The sequence below is a fragment of the Mobula birostris genome, chromosome 6 (genome assembly GCF_030028105.1).
Source record: "Mobula birostris isolate sMobBir1 chromosome 6, sMobBir1.hap1, whole genome shotgun sequence".
NCBI classification, from domain to species: Eukaryota; Metazoa; Chordata; class Chondrichthyes; order Myliobatiformes; family Myliobatidae; genus Mobula; species Mobula birostris.
Window position 1 is genome coordinate 121,710,771 of NC_092375.1, and position 25,211 is coordinate 121,735,981.

The following is a 25,211-nucleotide window of genomic DNA, read 5'->3' on the forward strand; positions in this document are numbered from 1 at the left end:
TCCCCCTCGTACCCCATCTGTTACTTATTTTTATACACACATTCTTTCTCTCACTCTCCTTTTTCTCCCTCTGTCCCTCTGAATATACCTCTTGCCCATCCTCTGGGTCCCCCTCCCCTTGTCTTTCTTCCCGGACCTCCTGTCCCATGGTCCTCTCGTATCCCCTTTTGCCTATCACCTGTCCAGCTCTTGGCTCCATCCCTCCCCCTCCTGTCTTCCCCTATCATTTTGGATCTCCCCCTCCCCCTCCAACTTTCAAATCCCTTACTCACTCTTCCTTCAATTAGTCCTGACGAAGGGTCTCGGCCTGAAACGTCGACTGCACCTCTTCCTACAGATGCTGCCTGGCCTGCTGCGTTCACCAGCAACTTTGATGTGTGTTGCATTGTCCATGATCTCATCACTTATCATTCAGCCTTTCTTCGTACCCTTTTGCTACATAATGGATGCTGACAATCATTTTCAGTATATATTCATGATCAAGCCCACTGGTCATTTCAGATAATAGCAAAAGCAAAGAGGACATATCAGACCATGAGAGGACATATTGTGCTGGTTCATTTGCTGTTGATGATACTGTACTTGACAGTAACTCAGCTGTCCAGCTTTGAGCTGCTGGTCCGGTCTTACTTAAAAAAAAACAACCTAGTGATATAGTCACGTAACAAAATAGAGGATATAAAACAGAATGCTGGAAATACTCAGATTGGGTAGACCCTGGAGGGGGGAGAAAAAAAATCTGGTTAATGGCTTTCTACTAGAACTGGGTGATCATCTGTTGACAGATCCAAAGATAATATTTGTAAGACACAAGGTGTAAAATCAGAGTTGTTTTTAAGACTGCAAAAATATTCCACAATATAGCATTATGCAAATAGAGACTTAGAAATTATTCTGCCTCCAACAGTAATGTTGTAATACAAAGTTAAAAAGTAGCCAAGACCATATACTCATCACACAGACATTATAGACCGGTTCTAGTCTCCAAGGGGTGTATGTGGTGTCTAGGGAGGGGTAGCACCTCTGGTGGGGGGGGGGGGGGGGGGAGGGGGCGGCTGCTGTGCCCTTTTCAGGACAGCTCATCCACCTTTGGCCCCCACCTGGCGCTCAGCTCTCACCTGTGGTTCCAAGTAGCTGTAGCATGCCCAGCGGCCACACACCGGTTAACCGTCTCAGCAGACGGGCTAAACCAGATGAGGGTAGCTGATGGGTCTTCGACCCTCAATGAGGTAGGGGATCTGCCTATCCCAGTGTGTGAAGTCTGGCCCTGGCAGATTGAGCGGAAGAGACCAATTAATGGTCCAACAGTCAAGAAGGCAGGCCAGCAGGCGTTGGTGGAGCGCTAAGAGCACGACAAGGCACTTAAACGTCCTGGTTATCCACTGCAAGAGGTGATGTCCTCTTTAAACTCACCTGGCAGAAGGCAAAGGCAAACCATTGCTGTAACCTGTCATGTATATACGTCAGAGCACCATGGAGGGAAATCGTCCACCAACTGGAAATTCCAGATGCGACCTACGACGACTAGTTTCCAAACCTCAAGATGGTCAAATGTACAGAACAACTACACAAACTGTGCAATCCTGTCCAAGCAGGTCTGGAGAAGGTAGTTAACGATAAAAGCTCAAACTTCCCATATGTACCCATACAAGCAAAGATAAACTTATTAGACAGCCAGTCTAAGTAAACATAATGCAAAAACATCAAAAATTAAAAATGTGAGAATTGGCACAGAACTAAAAAAAATTAATTTATCTTTAAAAATTGCACGAATATTGGAAAGGATCAGACTAAAACTAGTATATGAAGTCACCATTTTGCAAAGTTTAGCTCAGTTTCAAATACCCGTTATGAATAGGAGTGGCAAAGGAATGAAGTTTAAGGGGAAAAACTAACGGCTAAGCTTCTGCCAAGACTTCAGTAAAATTTCACTTCAGGATAAAAAGCAATTCTTTCTAAACAATGGATGTAAAATTTTCAAAGCCAGGCAAAAGGAATGAAGGATAAATTTATTGTAAAGCTATATCCAAAGCCAAGAATTAAATTTGACAGAAGCAGAGATGACAACTGATACTAAATAAATGCTAATTCATTTTCTGCCTTAGTTTTCCTAAAATAAAAAAACTAATCTGAAGATGCAAAAAATCTTGGATGCCAAAGACAAAATGTGATAATGATACCAAACACCCTCATGGCAATAAGCAATCAGGAATCTCCAGAACCTAGAGAAAATATATACCATTACAAACAATTACTAAAAAACCACCTTTTCACCTATGACTGTGTTCCTGTACATGGTTCTAACTCCATAATCAAGTTCGCAGACCACACCACAGTGGTTGACCTGATCAGAGAGGGTGACGAGACGGCCTACAGGGACGAAGTCCAGCAACTGGCTGCATGGTGTGCCGACAACAACCTGGCCCTTAACACCCAGAAGACCAAGGAGATCATTGTGGACTTCAGGCATGCTAGGAGCCACACTTACGTCCCCATCTACATCAACGGAGCAAAACTGAAGCATTTATCAAGCTTCAAATTCCTTGGTACCCACATTTCCGAGGATCTCACCTGGTCCTTGAACTCTTCCATCCTGATCAAAAAGGTGCAAAAGCGCCTTTATTTCCCGCGGAGCATTGAGAAAGCTCACCTCTGCCCCGGGATACTGACAGACTTTTACCGCTGTACCATTGAGAGCATACTCACCAACTGCATCTCAGTGTGGTATGGCAATTGTCCCGTATCGGACCGCAAAGCACTCCAGCATGTGGTGAAAACTGCACAGTAGATTATTGGCACCCAATTGCCCACCATTGAGAACATCTACCATAAATGCTGCCTGGGCAGGGCGAAAAGCATTATCAAGGATGCATCTCACCCTAACCATGGACTTTTTACTCTCCTCCCATCCGGTAGGCGCTACAGGAGCCTCCACTCCCACACCAGCAGGCACAGGAACAGCTTCTTCCCTGAGGCTGTGACCCTGCTGAACCTCACATCACAGCGCTAAGTAGTATTGCACCCATATTGTACTGTCTCTGTACTTTAATATGTGTGTGCTGTAGCACTTACTTTTTATTTACAGTTATTTTGTAAATAACACTATTCTTTGCATTTCTGGTCAGATGCTAACTGTATTTCATTGGTTTTGTATCTGTACTCAGCACAATGACAATAAAGTTGAATCTAATCTAATCTATTGGATACAGCTACAGAAAGTCCTATTGAGGCTTTCTGGATTGAAGTGCAAAAAAGATTATTTAACATCTGAGGAGAGATGGGGAGGGGTGTATGTTATTACATGTGTAGATGATAAAGAACTTCAGTTCCCTGTATATAATAATGGGGGAGGGTTGGGTTCACCCCAGAACCAGAGTGATGCTGGGGAGCTGGTCATACATGCTCATGATAGGCTAAAGCCATTTACTGTAAATAAATACACTAGCATTTTTACTCATATTGTTTGCCATTATTAAGAACACATGGTGGCAGAAGTCAGCGTGAGATCTAAACATGGAGAGTAAATAGACACTTTTAAGGCTGAGAAAGAGACACTAGTTCTAATGGGCAAAAAAAAAATCTGTGCTAGAAGCGAGGTTGGCAACCAGCATGGCAACAGAGCACATTGTCAGAATCAGATTTATTATCACCAGTATGTGTCGTGAAATTTGTTAACTTAGCAGCAGCAGTTCAATGCAATACATAATATAGACAAAAACAAAATAATAATAAGTAAATCAATTACAGTATACATATATTGAATAGATTACAAACTGTGCAAAAAAACAGAAATAATATATTAAAAAGTGAGGTAGGGTCCAAGGGTTCAATGTCCATTTAGGAATCAGATGGCAGAGGGGAAGAAGCTGTTCCTGAATCGCTGAGTGTGCGCCTTCGGGATTCTGTACCTCCGATCTGAGAAAAAGGCATGCCCTGGGTGCTGGAGTTCCTTAATAATGGACACTGTCTTTCTGAGACACCACCCCTTGAAGTTGTCCTGGGTACTTTGTCATCTAGTACCCAAGATGAAGCTGACTAAATTTACAACCTGCTGCAGTTTCCTTCGGTCCTGTGCAGTAGCCCTCCCCCGCCCATACCAGACAGTGATGCAGCCAGTCAAGAATGCTCTCCATGATACATTTAGAAGTTTTTGAATGTATTTGTTGACATACTACATCTCTTCAATCTCCTAATAAAGTATAGCCGCTATCTTGCCTTCTTCATAACTGCATCGATATTTTGGACCAGGTTAGATCCTCAGAAATCATGACACCCAGGAACTTGAAACTGCTCCCTCTCTTCACATCTGATCCCTCTGAGGACTGGTTTGTGTTCCTTCGTCTTAACCTTCTGGAAGTCCACAATCAGCTCTTTCGTCTTACTGATGTTGAGTGCCAGGTTGCTGCTGCAACACTACTCCACTAGTTGGCATATCTCAGTCCTGTATGCCCTCTCATCACCATCTGAGACTCTACCAACAATGGTTGTACCATCAGCAAAATTATAGATGGTATTGAGCTATGCCTAGCCACACAGTCATGGGTATATAGAGGGTATAGCAGTGGGCTAAGCACACACTCCTAATGTACACCAGTGTTGATCGTCAGCAAGAAAGATGTTGTCACCAATCCACACAGATTGTGGTCTTCTGGTTAGGAATTGGAAGATCCAACTGCAGAGGGAGGTACAGAGGCCCAGGTTCTGCAACTTCTCAATCAGGATTGTGGGAATGATGGTATTAAATGCTGAGCTATAGTCAATGAATAGCATCCTGACATAGGTGTTTGTGTTGTCCAGGTCATCTGAAGCCACGTGAAGAGCCATTGAGATTGCATCTGCCGTTGACCTATTGTGACAACAGGCAAATTGCAGTGGATGCAGGTCCTTGCTGAGGCAGGAGTTCAGTCTAGTCATGACCAACCTCTCAAAGAATTTCTTCACTGTACATACGAATGCTACCGGGCATAGTTATTAAGACAGCTCACATTATTCTTCTCAGGCACTGATATAATTGTTGCCTTTTTGAAGCAAGTGGGAACAGTGAGAGGTTGAAAATGTCCTTGAATACTCCCACTAGTTGGTTGCCATACTTTCAGAGCCTTACCAGGTGATCCCTCAAGGCCTTCTGCCTTGCGAGGGTTCACTCTCTTTAAAGAAAGCCTAACATCAGCCTCTGAGACATAGATCACAGTGTCATCAGGGATCTTCACAGCTATAGTTATATTCTCCCTTTCAAAGTGGGCATAGAAGGCATTGAGTTCATCTGGTAGTGAAGCATTGCTGCCATTCATGCTATTGGGTTTCAATTTGTAGAAAGTAATATCTTGCAAACCCTGCCAGAGTTGTCGTACAGCCAATGTCACCTCCAACCTCGTTCGAAATTGTGTCCTTGCCCTTGAAATAGCCCTCCGCAAATCACACCTGGTATTCTGCTACAGGCCTGGCTCGCCAGACTTGAATGCCACAGATCTAGCCTTCAGCGATGATGTACCTCCTGGTTCATCCACGGCTTTTGGTTTGGGAATGTACAGTAAGTCTTTGTGGGCACACACTCATCCACACAGGTTTTAATGAAATCAGTAACAACTGCAGCTTACTTATCAAAATTCAAAGATGAATCCCCGAATACAGTCCAGTCCACCAATTCAAAGCAGTCCTGTAGGCGCTCCTGTGCTTCCCTTGTCCAAACCTTCTTGGTCCTCACTACTGGTGCTGCAGTTTTCTGTCTCTGCCTATACTAAGGGAGTAGAAGTACAGCCAGGTGATCAGACTTCCTGAAGTGAGGGCGTGGAATAGTACGGTAGGCATTCTTGATGGTGGTGTAACAATGGTCCAGTGTGTTGTTTCCTCTAGTATTGGAAGTGATCTGTTGACGGTAATTGCTTAGTGATTTTTTTCAGACTGGCCTGGTTAAAATTTCCCAAAACGACAGTGAAAACATTAGGGTGTGCTGTTTCAGGCATGTTGAACTCTTTGCTCAGATCATCTAAAGCCTGATTGACATTGGCCTGAGGTGGAATTTTTTTTAAAAAATCTGTCACTAGGAGCCAGGTCAATAAATATCTATGTAATGTCCTGGTTTTTTCTTTAAATATTTTTATTGGCTTTTTAAATAAACAGAGCATAGTATAAAGAAGGTTTGTGCAGTTCATAACAAATGTGTCAAATGTACAGTTCACATCTATGAAAGAGATGCACCCATAGTACAATCATGCTTTAGTTGCCTCCCTGCCCCAACCCACTCCTCCCTATCCCCATCTCCAAGCCAGCATTGCATTAGCAAAAAGGGTTAATCAGAACCTTTATCCCCACAGAGCTGCATTGGTATAGAGAAGGTGCATTTTCCTAATACATAAAATGTTGTATGTTTATAAGTCTGGGTCCGTAGAATTTTACTGGGAAATGCTGGAAGTCAGGGATTTATCTGCAGAGGAAAGGAAGAAAGGATGGACCTTTAGTTTGACTAGGAATTCTGAAAATATTCAAGAAAGGGTCCCCACACCGTTTGGAACTTTATGTCCGAGTTGAGAATTGAATAATGGATCTTCTCAGGGTTTAGACTGGGCATGATGTCCTGAGCCACTGAGTGTGGGTGGGTGGGGCAGCATCCCTCCACCCGAGCAAGACTGCACACCTGGCCAACAGAGAGGCAAAAGACGGTGTGCGACGTTTGGTCGGACTTAGGTCCATGTCCCCCTCTGCAGAGGTGCTGAAAAGAGCAATCAAAGGGTTAGGTTCCAAATTATAATTAAGTATTTGGGATAGAGTTTGGAAAACATCTTTCCAATATTTTTCCAAGCTAGGGCATGTCCAGTACATGTGAATAAGGGAAGCCTTGCCCCTTTTGCATTTGTCGCGGCAGGGATTAACATCTGGGTAAATGCAAGATAATTTAGTTTTAGACATATGGGCCCTGTGTACGACCTTGAACTGTAACAAGCAGCGGCGGTCACATAAACAGTTTGACTTAACTAACTTAAGAACTGAATCCCATACATCGTCTGACAGTGAGAAACTTAAATCTTGCTCCCAGGCAGTTTTAATTTTGTCAAGGGGGGCTCACCTCAGGACCGCTAGCTTGTTGCAAATAGATATTAGACCTTTGCACAATGGATTCATGCAGAGAAACATATCAACAACGTTTGTGTCGGGTGCCTCAGGGAAGTTTGATATCAAAGGGCTGATAAAATGTCTAACTTACAAATACCTGAACAAATGAGTGTTGGGTAGGTTAAACTTTGCAGATAGTTGTTCAAATGATGCAAAGCAGTTGTCTATAAAAAGATCTTTAAAACGCCTGATGCCCCTACTTTTCCATTCTTGAAATGTTGAATCATGTATAGAAGGCTGGAACAGATGATTATATATAATAGGACTTGAAAGAGAGAAGCCATGGAGACCACTATGCTTTCTGAACTGAGCCCATACTCTCAGGGTGTACCTGATAACAGGATTAACAATTGGTTTATGCCTAAGAAAAGGGAGTGTGGATCCAAAAAGTGCAGAGATGAAGAAATTCTTAATAGAGTTCAGCTCCATTGCTACCCATATTGGGCAGTCAGATTGGTTGTAAAAATGAGACCAAAAGATGAGACAGCATATATTAACTGCCCAGTAATACAAGCGGAAACTGGGCAAGGCCATGCCCCCAATACTTTTCGATTTTTGAAGATGGACTTTATTCAGTCGGGGATGCTTGCCCTTCCACAAGTAGGATGATATGACTGAGTCTAGCAAGTCAAAGAAGGTTTTAGGATGAAAGTTTGTATGAACTGAAAAGGTATAAGAATTTAGGAAGGATGTTCATTTGACAATATTAATTAGGCCCATCAGGGACATGGACTAGGGTGACCACTGTGCTGGGGTCTGTTTTGTACGATTTAACAAATTAATGAAATTTTCTCCAGAAAGACACTCATGTTTCCTTGTTACAGTTACGCCAAGGTAAGTAAACTGATTATTCACTACCTTAAAAGGGAGGTTATGGAACTTTAACGCTTGTGCTTCTCCAAGTATTGGAAAAAGTTTGCCCTTGTGTAAATTAAGTTTGTATCCTGAAAACTGGCTAAATTTGTTAAGAAGTGAGAACATGGGAGTGTGGAGGTGATCGTGTTTGATATAAAAAGCAAAAGATCGTCAGCATAAAGGGAGACTTTGTGCTCAACTCCCTCCCTCCAAATCCCCGTTAGATCCGCACCACTGCGGAACGCAATCGCATGCGGCTCTATGGCCAGATTGAAAAGTAAAGGGCTTAAAGAGCACCCTTGGCGGGTTCCACATTTGAGATTGAAAGGTTGGGATTGTTGAAAGTTGGTCAAAACAGAGGCAGTGGGACGCAAATATATCAGTTTTATCCACTTGATAAAACTTGGTCCAAAATCAAATTTTTCTAAAACAACGAAGAGATAAATCCATTCTACACGGTTGAATGCTTTCTCTGCATCCAAGGAGATGACACATTCAGGGATCCCAGCTGAAGGTGAATATAAAATACAGCTTTCCTCCGCCATCCGAAGGTAGAGCGTTCCTATGAAACGGTTCATAAGCCGGAATGTCGTAAAGTGAAGAAGCAATTACCATTTATTTATATGGGAAAATTTTGTGAGCATTCGCAAACCCAAAAATAACCTACCAAATCATGCCAAATAACACAAAACCTAAAATAACAGTAACATATAGTAAAAGCAGGAATGATATCATAAATACACAGCCTACATAAAGTAGAAATAATTTTCTACAATCATTGCCGCACTGTCCACCGTAGGGAAAATCTCATGCTAGCGCTCTTGGCAGAAACACGGCGCAAGCGCTCTCGGCAGAAGCACTCTCTCCAGTAACCTTTAAGCTATGAAGCTGCCAAATCATACCAAATAACACAAAAATAAAGTAGAAATAATGTATGTACAGTGTAGTTTCACTTACGGGAATCCGGAAGACAGCGCCGAGCACACTGATGATGGTGTGTTAGGCTGAGTCGTCAGAGGTTGGGGTGCTGCAGTGGTCCCCAACCTCCAAGCAGCAAACCGATACCGATCCGCGAAGCCAGCAGCGGTACAGCAGTAACCGGGACGCACCCAGCACATCTTTAAGAAAAAAGCTGAAATAAACAAGCTAATTAATTAGGTGCCGCCCAGCACGTAAATGTCAGCCAAGATCAGAGGCGACACAATCGGCAAACGCCTGGAGGTTGGTGTGGTGGGACATTGGGGTGTCACCTCATCGTCGTCTGTTTCCAGCAGGACAGGCAGGTCATCTTCTTCTATGTCTGCCTGCCTTGATGTCGAAGTTCGAGGTTCGGCATCTGCTGTGGCTGATGTGGAGGGTTTGAAAAGCTACAGTATGCTTGACTGCTTAACCTCACGCATTTTTCTATCATACAGTTCTAAGTACTCAAACCATCTTGCAAATATACCCTAAACCTACATACCCTTTCAAAATTAGAGTCCTACTTTTCTGCAATCATTGCAGCGAAAATCTCATGCAGTTGTTTCACATTCAGTTCCTGGACGTCTTCACTTTCGGTCCGTTCGCTACTGCATTCAGTTTCGATTGTTATGCTTTCCTCTTCCAATTGCATCAGCTCTTCATCTATCAGTTCTTGGTCATGGGATGCTAAAACCTCTTCAACATCATTTTCGTCAACTTCCACAAGCCAAACTCACTTTGTCCTTACTTCGTTCACCACGATCAAAATGCTTAATTATGTCCAGTTTTACGCTAAGTGTAACACCCTTACGAGCTCTTTTAGGCTTTTCCGAAACCTTAGAACTCATCTTGCTAACGGCTGCTCACAGGTACATGTTTAAGCAATGCCGGCTAGAATGCAGTTCCGGGGGAGGAGCTTGGTTGCTCGGGGCACGCGATGCCTTTTTCGTCACAGGTGTTTGTAACACCTTCTGTTAGCAAAAACAGGTAACTACTGTAGGTCTTTCGTAACAGCGAGGTTTCGTAAAGCGAACAGTCGAAAAGTGGGGGACACCTGTATTTAATAGACGGAGTATGTTAAAAAAGGGGAGGCGGTTTTTGACAAAACCGGTTTGGTCTTCAGAAATAATTGAGGGTAGGATGTTCTCCAGTCTACGGGCCAAAATTTTAGCAAAGATTTTAACATCGACATTTAACAGAGAGATTGGCCTGTATGAGGAGCACTCTGTTGGATCTTTACCTCTCTTTGCTAAAAGAATGATGCATGTCTCATTAAATGATGCTGGCAATTTACCTTGTTTAATCGAATCAGATAGAACCAAGGTTAATTGAGATAAGAGCAGTGAAGAAAATGATTTAAAGAATTCTACAAGGAACCCATTGGGTCCTTGAGTTTTACCAGTCTGCTGTAACGAGGTGGCTGAGGATATTTCCTCTAATGATATTGGCTCGTTCAGTCTCACTTTGAGATCAGGAGAAAGTGTGGGGATATTTAAGCTGTTTAAAAAATTCTCAACCGAAATGTTATCATTTGGCGATTTAGAAGTGTAAAGTCGGGAGTAAAAATTCCTGACTGTGTCGTTGATTTCAGAATGATTCGAGGTGATGCTTCCACTTTCCATTTGAATTTTTGTAATGTGTTGTTTGGCTTTGAGGCCCCTTAATTGGTTGGCTAAAAATTTACCAGATTTGTCACCATGGATATAGAACCAGCTCTTGCTCTTCAAAAGTAGGCATTCAATTGGGTGAGTGGAAATTAGATCAAATTTAGTTTGAAGTTCCACTTGTTTTTTTGTACAGCTCGCATTGCCTCTGATCTGGGCCGACATTTACATGCCGGGCAGCACCTAATTAATTAGCTTGTTTATTTCGGCTTTTTTCTTAAAGATGTGTTGGGTGCGTCCCGGCTACCGCTGCATTCTCCGCAGCAACGTATCGATCTGCGGCCCGGGGGTTGAGGTGGTGGGACACTGGGGTGTCATCTCATCGATCAGGGCAGGTAGGTCATCTTCTTCTATGTCTGCCTGCCTCGATGACGAAGGTCGAGGTTCGTCATCTGCTGTGGCTGATGTGGAAGGCTTGAAAAACGACAGTATGCTTGACTGCTTAACCTCACCATTTTTCTATCATACAGTTCTTTGTAAGCACTCAAACCATCCTGCAAATATGCTCTAAAGCTACATACCCTTTCAAAATTAAAGTCGTACTTTATCATTGCAGCGAAAATCTCACGCAGTTGCTTCATGTTCAGTTCCTGGACGACTTCACTTTCGGTCCGTTCGCTATTGCATTCGGTTTCCATTGTTATGCTTTCCTCTTCCAATTGCATCAGCTTTTCATCGATCAGTTCTTGGTCATGGGATGCCAAAACCTCTTCGACATCACCTTCGTCAACTTCCACAAGCCAAACTCACTTTGTCCTTACTTCGTTCACCATGATCGAAACGCTTAATTATGTCTAGTTTTACGCTAAGTGTAACACCCTTACAAGCTCTTTTAGGCTTTTCCAATACCTTAGAACTCATCTTGCTAATGGCTGCTCACAGGTATGTGTTTAAGCAATGCTGGCTAGACTGCAGTTCCAGGGCAGAAGCTTGGCTGCTCGGGGTGCACGCTGTCTTTTTTCGTAACAGTGAAAACACCTCCTGTTAGCGAAAACAGGTAACTAAGGTAGGTCTTTCGTAACAGCGAGGTTTCGTAAAGCGAACGTTCGAAAAGTGGGGGACACCTGTAACAGCTCTGAGGCAAAAATGTAAAATGAAGAGAAACAGGGCAGATATAAATCCTGTATAACAAGGACTTCTAAGGGTTCTTAAAACTGTACCGGCATTGGAGTGTCCTCCCCACACTCCACAACAAAACAGCTGCCAGAGAGCATGGCAGCAAGCTAAGAACAATAATCATGCAACAGTACAACTTCCTGTCACTCGTAGCATCATCTTCAACTCCATTATTGATATTTAAACAGCAAGCATTCAACACTCCTTAACTGACATCGTGCTTAGTGAGAGACAAAACAGTTCTCCCAATGTTTATTATACATGGCTCTGAAAAATGAACCACAAAAGAAATATAAACTGATATTTGAAGAAAAAATAAAAAATACAGACTTTACCCAGTGCTCTTCCCACGAAAGGTTACAGAGTTCACTGAACTGAAGGTAAAAGGAAATACTCTCTCAAGAGAGCAGTCTGAGTATTATTCCACCTATCGTGGTAGTCAGTACCTAACCCGACTAAGCCAGACCAGACCTCACTATCCAAGCACTGCTAACGTTAGCTGGCAGAGGGTATGGGAGAAAAGTATTTTATAAAGAATTCTGTGTAGTGGGGAGGCTGTTGATGCATTTCCGTGCTTCACCTACCGAGCGTAGCTACTTCTTGTCACCGCTGGGAAGTGCGATACAGAGCCGTGCAGGGTATAGTAGAGGAGGACTGAATCCTTTGTTGTATAGCTCCACCATTACTTCTCTGTACTCGGCTCACAGGCTCAAAACTTCGGGAAAGTAGTCCTCCACAACCTGAATCTGCTGGCCGCGGTATCCCAGTTTCCCTCTCCGCCGGGCGTCTCTAACCAGGAGATTTTTAATCTGGTAGCAGTGCAGGCGAAGAATGACCAGGCGCGGTCTCTGTCCTGGGGCTGGTTTAGCTGCTGGTGAACGGTGGGCTCTATCAATCTCTGGTGGGGATGGGAGCGTCTCCTTCCCGAAGATCTCATAAAGCAGACTGGAGCAAAATTCAATAGGATGCCCGTCTTCAATAGATTCCAGCAGGCCCAGGATGCGTAGGTTCTGCCGTCTGCTCCATCCCTCCAGGTCAGTAACTTCTTAAAGGCATCCGTTAGTCTTGCGAGACCATGGATCTGCGCCTGGAAAGTCGTCACTCTCCAGGGCGCAGGCCTGGGCAAGGTTGTATGGAAGACCAGCAGTTGCCCATGCTGCAAGTCTCCCCTCTCCATGACACCAATGTCGTCCAAGAGAAGGACATTAGGACCCATACAGTTTGGCACCAGTGTCACTTCAGAGCAATGTGTGATTAAGTGCAAACAACAGGAATTCTGCAGATGCTGGAAATTCAAGCAACACACATCAAAGTTGCTGGTGAACGCAGCAGGCCAGGCAGCATCTCTAGGAAGAGGTACAGTCGACGTTTCAGGCCGAGACCCTTCGTCAGGACTAACTGAAGGAAGAGTTAGTAAGAGATTTGAAAGTTGGAGGGGGTGGGGGAGATCCAAAATGATAGGAGAAGACAGGAGGGGGAGGGATGGAGCCAAGAGCTGGACAGGTGATTGGCAAAAGGGATACGAGAGGATCATGGGACAGGAGGTCCGGGAAGAAAGACAAGGTGGGGGGGAAACCCAGAGCATGGGCAAGGGGTATAACAGAGGGACAGAGGGAGAAAAAGGAGAGTGAGAGAAAGAACTGGGAGACTAGGAGACAGCTTTGCTCGCGGAACAAGTGCTACACATGCCCTTACACTTCCTCCCTTACCATCATTCAGGGCCCCAAACAGTCCTTCCAGGTGAGGCGACACTTCACCCGTGAGTCGACTGGGGTGATATATTGCGTCCAATGCTCCCGATGTGGCCTTTTATATATTGGCGAGACTCGACGCAGACTGGGAGACCGCTTTGCTGAACACCTATGCTCTGTCCGCCAGAGAAAGCAGGATCTCCCAGTGGCCACACATTTTAATTCCACATCCCATTTCCATTCTGACATGTCTATCCACGGCCTCCTCTACTGTCAAGATGAAGCCACACTCAGGTTGGAGGAACAACACCCTATATTCCGTCTGGGTAGCCTCCAACCTGATGGCATGAACATCGACTTCTCTAACTTCCGCTAATGCCCCACCTCCCCCTCGTACCCGATCTGTTATTTATTTTTATACACATATTCTTTCTCTCACTCTTGTCCCTCTGAATATACCCCTTGCCCATCCTCTGGGTTCCCCCCCACCTTGTCTTTCTTCCCGGACCTCCTGTCCCATGATCCTCTCGTATCCCTTTTGCCAATCACCTGTCCAGCTCTTAGCTCCATCCCTCCCCCTCCTGTCTTCTCCTATCATTTTGGATCTCCCCCTCCCACTTTCAAATCTCTTACTAACTCTTCCTTCAGTTAGTCCTGACGAAGGGTCTCAGCCTGAAACGTCGACTGTACCTCTTCCTAGAGATGCTGCCTGGCCTGCTGCGTTCACCAGCAACTTTGATGTGTGTTGTGTGATGAAGTGCCTTGCTCAAGGACACAACATGTTGCCTTGGCTGGGGCTCGAACTCACGACCTTCAGGTTGCTAGTCCAATGCCTTAACCACCTGGCCACGTGCCCACAGTAACTTTAGCCATAAGCTTAATATTGTTTTCACGTAAGCTGGAGCAGATATTTTCCAGCTCACTGACGCACTAGCTCAGGTCGTCTGTAGTGAGCTGGAGAGAGGGCAGGCGTCGGCCGTGGTCCTCCACTTTGCATTGGATTTGGTTGAGTTTCATTTCCAGGAGACTGAAAAAAAAGATTTAAATTCGGCCGCTAGTGCCTCACAGTGTTGGTCTCCAGCAGCTTGGAGATAGCCTCAACTGTCAAGCCAGCCGCCGAATCATCTTTTTTCCCGGATTTAGTACTCTGAGGTCATTTTGAAGCGAGCATCGTCGTAGGCTGCCAAATCGTCTTTTTTCCCCGATTTAGTACTCTGAGGTCATTGTGAAGCGAGCATAGTTGCAGGCAGGGGATAGAGCAAAAAGTCCAACAGTTTGGTATGAGACAAGGGGGAAGGAGTGTGGAAATGAAAAATAGGACGGAGCGCCCATTCTCTGCTACTACTCCATGTGGCTGCCAACCAGAAGTTCATAATGTCCTGGAATTCTACTGCTATGCTGTGAGGTAGTTTACGTTACCAATTTTCTGTAAAAGCCATCTTCCATGCTGGAAGGTGTGTTCTGGCTTCGACTAAGGAGCCATGTTGTCCAACTTAGGAATGTGTGTCAGCCAATCAGGATTGTGAGATGAAAAGATTCTAAAGAGCTGTGGGGAAGAGTTTTCTGAAGGACGGTAGTCTGGTTTGGGGTCTTTTGGCGGGAACTGCAGAATGGGGCACAGGGACAGATATCACAAAATACCGTTGGAAGGGGAGTCCTCATTGCAAGAAGTGCTTTGTGTAGATGAATGGCTCCAAGGAGGAAGTGCCAATAATCCTGAGAGAGAGAGAGTCCGTTGTTCGAAATGGACTTCGAGGGAAGTTTGGCATGTGGCAGGTACTTTCATGCAGGTCATGGGTCCAGTTTGTGAATAAAGAGATACACCTTTGACTACTCCAGTGTAAGCTCCAATAATATGTGCATTGGACCGATTTAAATGCAATGGGCCATTTTATTTTTCTATTCTTTTTCTGTAACTTTGACAAAGTTGAACATTTTGTAAATATATATTTACCAAAATATATATAAGGTATAGCACTGGCCCATGCTATCATGTTTGCTGTTGTGTGCTGGGGCAGCAGGCTGAGGGTGGCAGACACCAACAGAATCAACAAACTCATTCATAAGGCCAGTGACGTTGTAGGGATGGAACTGGACTCTCTCACGGTGGTGTCTGAAAAGAGGATGCTGTCTAAGTTACATGCCATCTTGGTCAATGTCTCCCATCCACTACATAATGTACTGGGTGGGCACAGGAGTACATTCAGCCAGAGACTCATTCCTCCAAGATGCAGCACAGAGCATCATAGGAAGTCATTTCTGCCTGTGGCCATCAAATTTTACAACTCCTCCCTTGGAGGGTCAGATACCCTGAGCCGATAGGCTGGTCCTATTTCATAATTTACTGGCATAATTTACATATTACTATTTAACTATTTATGGTTCTATTACTATTTACAGTGCAACTGTAACAAAAACCAATTTCCCCCAGGATTAATAAAGTATGACTATGACTATATAAATACACTCAAAAACTTCTATAGTTGTACCATGGAGAGCACTCTGACAGGCTGCATCACTGCCTGGTATGGAAGGGCTTCTACACAGGAACGAAAGAAGCTGCAGAAGGTCGTAAATCTAGTCAGCTCCACTTTGGGCACTAGCCTACAAAGAACCCAAGATATCTTTAGGGAGCAGTGTCTCAGAAAGGCACTGTCCATTATTAAGGACCTCCAGCACCCAGGGCATGCCCTTTTCCCACTGTTACCATCAGGTAGGAGGTACAGAAGCCTGAAGGTACACACTCAACGATTCAGGAACAGCTTCTTCCCCTCTGCTATCCAATTCCTAAATGGACATTGAAGCTTTGGACACTACCTCTCTTTTTTTAAAAATATACAGTATTTCTGTTTTTACATTTTTAAAAATCTATCCAATATACATAATTGATTTACTCATTTACTATTGTTTTATTTTAATTATTATATATTTTAATCTCTCTTCTTCTACATTATGTACTGCATTGAACTGCTGCTGCTAATTTAACAAATTTCACGTCACATGCTGGTGATAATAAACCCTGATTCTGATGAATTTTCTTTGTCATTTTATGCTGTTGTACAATCAGTCATTTCTGGGCTACTGAATGCTGTGTATGACACAGCATTCACTCAAATTGAGGTTCCTTTAATCAGAACATCATGGCAATCCTGTTTGATTGAAACCCAAATCATACCGACCCTAGAGGTTATTGTTTATGAAATGTGGCCTTCTCACTGCAGAGTCATGTGGCTGTTAGCAGAGTTAGCTAATGAGCCCAGTGAGGGGGTTACATCTATAACTCACAAATGGACTCCAAAACTACAAAAGCAGCAAGCATTATAGAGATCAGTGCAGGATAGTGGAATTAAGGTCAAAGATCAGTTCAGTTACGACCTATGGAATCAAAGTAGGCTCCAGCAACTAATGGCCAATTCACATTCTTTCATGGTTACGTGAGGTGGTGGCTGCTCAAGGGCAGAATAACAATGCATCAAGCTACTGGAAACATTAAACATTAAAATCATGAAATATCTGAAACATCCCAATTTTATATTTGGAACGCCATGACAGCCATATTACTTTTTCCAACAAAACTCCAAAGGGAATAACAATGCATCATTCCTAATTAAGGGCTGCTGCTAAGTATCACCATTAGGATGGATAACTAGTATACTACTTAATACCCATTGCAAAGAAAGCACAGCAGTGCCTTTACTTCCTCAGGTGTCTGCGGAGATTCTGCACATCAAAAATCTTGGCAAACTTCTATAGATGTGTGGTGGAACATGTGCTGACTGGCTGCATGACCGCCTGGTATGGGAACACCAATGCCCTTGAGCTGAAAATCCTACAAAAGGTAGTGAATTCGACCAAGTTCATCATCCCAACCATTGAGCACATCTACATGAACCCAGGCCATGCTCTTTTCCTCGATGCTGCCATCAGGCAGAAGGTACAAGAGGGGACTCGTACCACCAGGTCACTACCCCTCACCTATTAGGCTCTTGAATAAAAAGGGATAACTACACTCATTTAAGGACTCTTGTATGCCCACAGAAAAAGAATCTCGGGGTTATATGTGGTGACATGCATGTACTCTTAATAAACGTTTCTTTGAACTTTGAACTGTAAGGCTACTCTTCTCACATCTCCTTCTATCTCCTGGTGTATTTTATACCTGGCATCTTGACGAGCATTTGGAGGTCCACAGAGCAAAAACTGACAAGGTCATTTGGACAGCAGCTAGAGAGACAGACCAGGCTGAATATTACCATGAAACAATTTGTCTTTATATTCAAGTGATACATCTTGAACGAAAATCTGATTTTTTAAAAAATTGTTTAAACAGATGGGTTTTTGATACAAAGTTCTGCTAGGCATACTATTTGCCACTCCTGTAGTCTTACCAAAATGTACCTCTTGAACCAATGTTCAAGGGCAATTGCAGATGGACAACTATGCCCAGAATCTATTAACAAATGAATTTAAATACCAAAGTGTTCAGTTTTCATTAACAAAGGAACTTTACGCAACAACCGTTTTCAAATTATTCCTAGGTAGATGGAAGAAAATGTGTTTTTAAAAAGTAATTGGTACCTACACAATATATTCCAAAGAAATGGTTCAATCACTCCAACATAATCGAGTTGGCCAGGAATGGAGGAGGACTCAGTTCAGGGTTTGTTCAGGTCAATGGACTAGATAATGTTCAAGAATGTCAGTGGACCCAAGTGAATATGCCACACATCACCAAATTCATACAAATTTAGTGTATACCTATAAAAACATTCCAAGTCTTCTCTAACCAGACACCCTGGATGAACCAGGGGATTCATAATCAACTGGGAGCTAAATCTGTTGCATTTAGGACTGGCAATCCAAAGTCATACAAATCCAGATATAACCTTCAGAAGGCAGACAGAGGCAAATTTGGACTAAAGTGGAATCATGGGCAGACACTCAAAAACTGTGGCAGGGCTTGCACAACATTACTTCCTAAAAGATGCAATGTCAGCATTAGTGCAATGACCCATATCTCTTGGATGAGTTCAATGCCTTTTTGAAGAGAAGCATTTAGGAGAAAGAGAAAAATTCATCTGTGCATACCTGTGTTGCTTTATCTCTCATACAAGGAGCAGAATGGCTATGGACATCACGTGGCCATTGACCAGTGAGGTACGGAGCTGCAAGGGTGTCCAACGAAGATGTTCGACGAATACTACTGGAGGGACTCACCAAACACTGACGTGACCTTTCAACTGAAAAAAAGGGAAAAATTGTGTGACATTTTTAGAAATATAATATTTTGCATTTTGGCAAGATAAAGCAGAATGAAATTACTTCTCAAGTTTCCTACTCTAGAGTTCCACTAAGATGCCTCACTTTTGGAAATTCCTTGGAAGTCAGGCAGCATCAATGGAAGGGAATAAACAGTCTATGCTTCTGGACGAGATCCTTCATCAGTCCTGGTGAATGGTCTCAGCCCCAAATGCCTACTATTTCTCTCCACTGATACTGCCTGACTTGAGTTCCTCCAGCATTTGTGCAATGCTCAAGATTTTCAGCATCCGCAGAATCTCTTGTGCCAATAAAATCTTTAATTTTCCTAAAGAAAATACTTATCCAAGGAAAATAATTTCTTAGCAAGCATGGTTCCATTGGTATTTAGGTGTTCTGCAAAGTGTTCATTGATTGAGAGCCTTGGAGTGAGTGGCAGAAGACTAGATAACTGAACATGGCCTAACAAAGACTAAACATTTGCGCTTCCAACAACGATCACTGGTAAGAATGAGCACCTTTTCAACCTCAGACAACAGAAGAACTTAGTTCATTCAGCCTTATCAATAATATTCTCTTGATACATATTCATAAATAAGCCTTTTTAAAAATTTCATTTAAATATCAGTAACAAATCTTCACAAATAGAACCACTATCTGATCTTTTTTGATTCAACCAACTTGTTCAGTAAATCTGCAGAAGAGCCATTTTTCAGCATGATTAAATATTTGTTTAGTTAAAAACACCAAGTATATTAAAACTCTTGGGTAATAAACATTGCTTTACAGGGTTTGTTAAGAACTCAAAATTTCTTCAGTGCCAACATAGATGCTCTCTTCAGACAAAAGCATTAATATATCAAGAAATGAATTCAGCATGAGAAATTTGAAGGGAAGAGCAAGGATCTATGCCATTTGGATGTTGTGCTTTGAAAGGCTTATTCCTACATTGCTGTATGTGTACTTGGAAAACTCACTGCTCTGCTGAGATGAGACAATTTTGGAAAATAATATTGACTTAAGAACATAAAACAGTGGGAGAAAAATGATCAGGCCCCTCAGGTGTGCCCCCAATATTCAAAATAATTATGGCTGATCTGCCCTCTGTCTCATCTCATTTATGCCAATTCCCCACAGCCCTCACCTGTCATTCTTCTAAACTTAAGAATGTACACCTAAATTTCATTACCAGTTTGTAATAGGACAACTTTTATCACGGGAATTAGTTGAATGAATCTGTTCAACTACCTCCAAATCCAGAACAAGCCTTTTGCAATTAAGGAGCCTAAAATTGCACAATTCTGCAATTACAATATCACCAGCAGTACTTACCTTCATTTCCAAAATACAATATTGTTTTGCAATAAAAAGCCAATATATTTTGACTAATATCTCACATTGGAAACTCAGCCACGTTTAACCTATACACAAGTACATGTATGCACAGGTACAAACAGAGCTCCAAGCAGATTTTTACAGTTGCAATCAAAAGTTGGCAAGAATAAACCAATCACCTCCATTCCAAGCATGGTTGTTCTTAACTTCTACCCCAAATCAGAATGTCAAGGTTAAGAAATGGGAATCAAGGAGAAACCTTCTGCTTGTTGGAATCTTACCTAGCACAAAGGAAGATGTTTGTGTTGGCTGGAAGTCAAGTACCTCAGCCACAGTCTGATGGGTTAATTATGTGCCAGAATGCCACGCAACAATAATATTCAACAGTTATCCAGCTATCACCCATGACATTACCAGCATTGAAATCCCACTATCAAGCATACCACCAACAAACAGAACTTGGTTAGCCTTAAACACGTGCTCCAACAGGTCAGAGGTAAGAAATGCTGCACCAATTAACTCACCTCACAACATACCAGCCTCCAAAAGCTTATCCATCATTTTAAGTCAGAAATTCAGTAGTCCATTTGCCTGGATGACAGCAACATTGAAAAACCACAATACATTGAATATAGCAGACTGTACAGCACCTCACCCACTCACTCCACCAACACACTACAAAATAGGAGCTCGTACCATCTTCCAAGCACGCAACCCCTACCACCCAGAAAAACAAAGCTATACAAAGAGAGGTCTAGAACAGATGAAAAATTTAGCTGAGTAACCACAAGGGGTAGATTTGAAATGTTATTTCATGTTAAGGGAAATGTACAGTGCAGTTTCCCAGGGGTTGGCATTAGACCCACACTGCAATATACAACCGAGGAAAAATCATTAATACAACAATTTACAGAAGTTAAAAAATTCGAAGCCAAGTGAACTGTAAGCCCAAAAGTCTATATCCTTCCCTTTCCTGTCTGTTCATATCTGTAATAGCCATGTAAAAACACTGCTCTTGTATGCCTCCACCAGATCCTCTGGGCACCACTGTATAAAACAAAACCTGCCTCGCAACTCTTCTTTTAAATATCTTCATCCTCCTCACCTCAAAACTACCTGGTGGTAATTCTTATTAGCACTTTTTTTGTAATTTATTTTTTAATTGAAGTTCATCATCAAACAAAACTTTCCATAAGATGCATTTCAGATACTGTACATATATATCATATAGTCATATTTGTCACAAATCTCCACATATTTACCTGAGCTATACACTTATAGAAAGGAGAGGAAAGAAAGAACAAACAAAAGAAGAAATCTATGTACAAAGTAGGGAGTGATTTTTTTTAAACAACATACTCATTAACTTGTGAGAATAAAATCAGGCCTATGAGGTGTTATGTAGTTAAACTATTTTTCTCCAGTATGAATCAAATTGTTCCAACTTATGATTAACAGATGCTGTTATCTTCTCCATTTTGTAAACGTCCATTGTAAATTCCATCCATACATTTAAAATTGGGCTCTCCTGTGATAACCATTTCCTGGTAAGGATCTTCTTCCCAGCCACCAGCAGTATCTTCATTAAATATTTATCTCTTTTCAACCATTCTTGAGGTATATACCCAAAATATATGGTCTAAGGGTATTTCACATTTAAAGATTTGTAGGACATTGTGCATCCCACTCCAATAGTCTTTGATAACGGGGCATTCCCAGAATATATGATAATGGTTTGCATTTTGATTTTCACAATTTCTCCAGCAAACAGAGAGGTTACTATCATAATGGGATTTCTGAGAGGGTGTAAAAATATCTTATCAAGTTTTTCCACCTGAACTCCCTTGCATTTCTGTGAACAGGTACACTTCCATTGATACCTCCATATTATTGTCTATTCTTCCTCAGATATTATCCCTCCTTCCTTCTCCCATTTTGTTTTAATGTATGAAGTCGAATGTGTTTTAAGATTTGACAAACCTTTATATACGCTTGAAATTATTCTACTACCGTTGTCTGAATTATATACTTTTCTAAATAGCTCTATCAGACACGTACTTGCCTTGGTTACATTTTTAACCGGCCTATTAACATAATGTCACATCTGCAAATACCGATAAAAGTCTTGTTTTTCTAATAAGTGTTTCTCTTTAAGCATTTCAAAACTGAACAGTGTTCCTTCTTTCATTATATTGCATAGAACTGTTATTCCTTTAGCTGTCCAGTTCTTAAATCTAGCATCCAGTTTATTCAGCGCAAAATCCGAGTCATATGCCTACTATTTAAGAATTATAATATATCCCTCTAATTTATATTCTTTTATAATAGTTTCCCATATTTTAAGAGTCCATTTCACCCATGGGTTATCAATAGTATTTATGAAACTTTGTAAGTTATCATCAGCCACAATTGCCTGTATGGGGATGAAAAGTATCGTCTCCTCAATGTTTTTCCATTGAGCGTCATATGATGGATTGCACCGGCATAGCACAGCTCTCAACTGTGCTGCAAAATAGTAACCTCCAAGAGAAGGTAGACCCCATCCTCCCCTTTTCATTACCACTTTTTAAAAAACTGACCACCTACCCTGGGTAATGACTACACAGCATACCAAGAAATTTTTGGATTATGACACTACTGCATGCAGGAAGGGAATGAACGCAGTTCATTCTCTGCAGTAGTTGCCTGCGCTATTTTGTTCATTTACAGTCAAAAAACCTCAGTGTACACTGGATAAATTCCTCTGTAAATAACCATTAAAAGCCAATACAGTTTAAAAGTACTGTAATGGTATTGGTTGTTGCATTTAATATTTTTTTAAATATTTAGTAATCTTGTATATTGGTTGATAAAAATTCTTGTTTAAATAATTCATTACAGGGTATATATAAAAATACATTAACTGCATACGTCATCACACTACCACGTGATATGTGCGCACCTCGATTAAAGTAAACCCATAGTTAAACTCATCTCGGATTCCCGTGTCTTCCTCTGAATTTGTTTAAAAATTTAAATTTACAAAACATAGGTAATGAGGTTTTTTTTAAAATATATATTAACCCAAGAGGGCTATTGACCAGTTGAAGCTCAGCAAGAATAAATGGACGGTCAAAAAGAAAGGAGTCAATGGAGATATAAAAACAGAATTCATCAGATGATGTTGTGGATGAGGAAACCAAGACAGATCAGATCATAAGGGGAACAACAGAAGGATTAATAAAAGAAATACTTCAGCGAACTAAATGCATGCAAGATCAAGATGTACAAACTAGAAAAAGCAGAAAAGAAGAAAGATGCCAAAACCACTTCCTGCCGTCTGAGTCAACTCCTTCAACCACCACGCAGGTGGCCCCAGTACCCAAGATTGTTTCACAGCCACAAGTCTCACTACCAAGCAGAAGGATCCCCATTGTCAGGAAAGATGTCATTCCATATAGCAAGAAAGCCTCCACAGGTATTAAGTCTTTAGGCCTTAATGAGATAATTTAAAATTTATTCTGCTATGGATGTCTGTATAGTAGTTGCACTATGTATATGTAGTATACTATGTATATAGTTGAAATACATTTTAGATGTAATAGACTCACATCTCAGACTCCCGTGTCTTCCTTCGAATTAATGTTTTGAAGTTACAAAAACAGTTGTATAGTGTTCTAATTTGTACTGCATTTTATTTAAATAAATAGTGTTATTCAATTAAAGGGAAATTTGTCTTTTTTTTTTAATACCTTTTTAACTATTTCCATGAAATTTTGGGTAATTGCGACAAGTGCTTAATTAGGCCAGTAACGTGTACTGGTCCCGATGTGTGCCCCAATTAACTGCAATCCACTGTACTTACCTCATACATTTGACCTCCCAGTGCAATACTTCACAAATCCAAATTTAACTCCACCTATTTCCATGCCCACATTTCCAATTGATCTTTATTTAACAGCCTTGTTGCAACAGTTCCGATTGCAAACCTCATCAACCCAGCTACATTTTCATTCAAATGAGCCATGCAGAGGTGCCAGCACTGATTCTTGCAGAACACCAATGGTCACAGACCTAGTCAGAATAACACTATTCTACCATTACACAGTCTTCTATGGCAAAGTCAATTTTAAATTCAATCACAATAGCACAAAAGTTAGCATAACACTATTACAGCATCAGCAACCTGGGTTCAATATTGCCACAAGGAATTAGTATGCTCCCCCATGACCACGTGGGTTTCCAAGTGCTCTGGTTTCTTTCCACATTCCAAAAACATATGGATTAGTAGGTTAATTGGTCACATGGGTGTCATTGGGCACAAGACTTATTGGGCCAGAAAGACCTATTACCGTGCTCTAAAATAAAACTTCCATGGATCCCATCTTCCAGTTCAGCCTATTAGGGATTTTCTAATAAAGCTTTACTGAAATCCAAATGTACAATATCCACTGCTCTGCCTCAATCATCTTCATCGCCTTGAAAAACTCAGACACGGTCTCCTCTACTCAAGGCGATACTTACTGACGGTCTCCAACTTTTGCAAATGCGATCAACTCTCCCCCCCGCTTAGAATATTCTCTAGTAATTTACCTACCATAAATGCACGACTTACAAGCCTAGTTTCTTGTCTTGTCTCGTCTGCATAGCCCTTTTTAAGCAGAAGACCAACAATGGCAACTATCCAGTCTATTTGGATCTAACCTGTTGCTAACATGGATACAAAGATCTGGCAAGGTCCAAGCAATCACTTTTCAATGTGGGATTACCGGACTTGCCTAGTCTGGAATAAAACTAATTAAACCCTGGATACTTATCCACCTTAATGTTCATGAGACCCAACACATCATCTTGCTTGATATTAACATGACTATCTCCTGGTTAAATACTGACGCAAAGTACTTGTTTAGCACTTTTTTCCAACTCTAGGCATAAATTTCCTCCTTTATCCTTGAGTGGTCTGACCCTTTCCCTTACTACTCTCTTCTTTTTCAATGTATAAAATGCCTCTTTAAACCTACTTCGAAGATATTTTATGGTCCCTTTCAGTGCTCCTATTTCCCCATTTTAAGTTCTCTGCTGTTTTTACATTCTGCAAGGGTCTGACATCACCTTCCATATACTTTTTGTCTAGTTTTGCAATATTTCATCACTCAAGGTTTACCAGCTTTACAACCCTTGCCTGTCTCCCTCGCATGAACAGTTTTGATTCTAAATTCTGATCAACTAGCCTCAAAACAAC

The 25,211-nt window shown here is 41.9% G+C and overlaps 1 protein-coding gene across 2 annotated transcripts in view; it reads right to left on the bottom strand.

Annotated features, from left to right (window-relative positions):
• Nucleotides 1–25,211, bottom strand: part of LOC140199337 (protein FAM117B-like) — a 226,413-nt gene that overhangs the window by 168,489 nt on the left and 32,713 nt on the right. For both annotated transcript variants that reach the window (XM_072261202.1, XM_072261201.1), the window contains exon 2: nucleotides 18,485–18,636. In XM_072261202.1, the coding sequence (XP_072117303.1) occupies nucleotides 18,485–18,636 (152 nt within the window). The remainder of the gene's footprint in view (nucleotides 1–18,484; nucleotides 18,637–25,211) is intronic.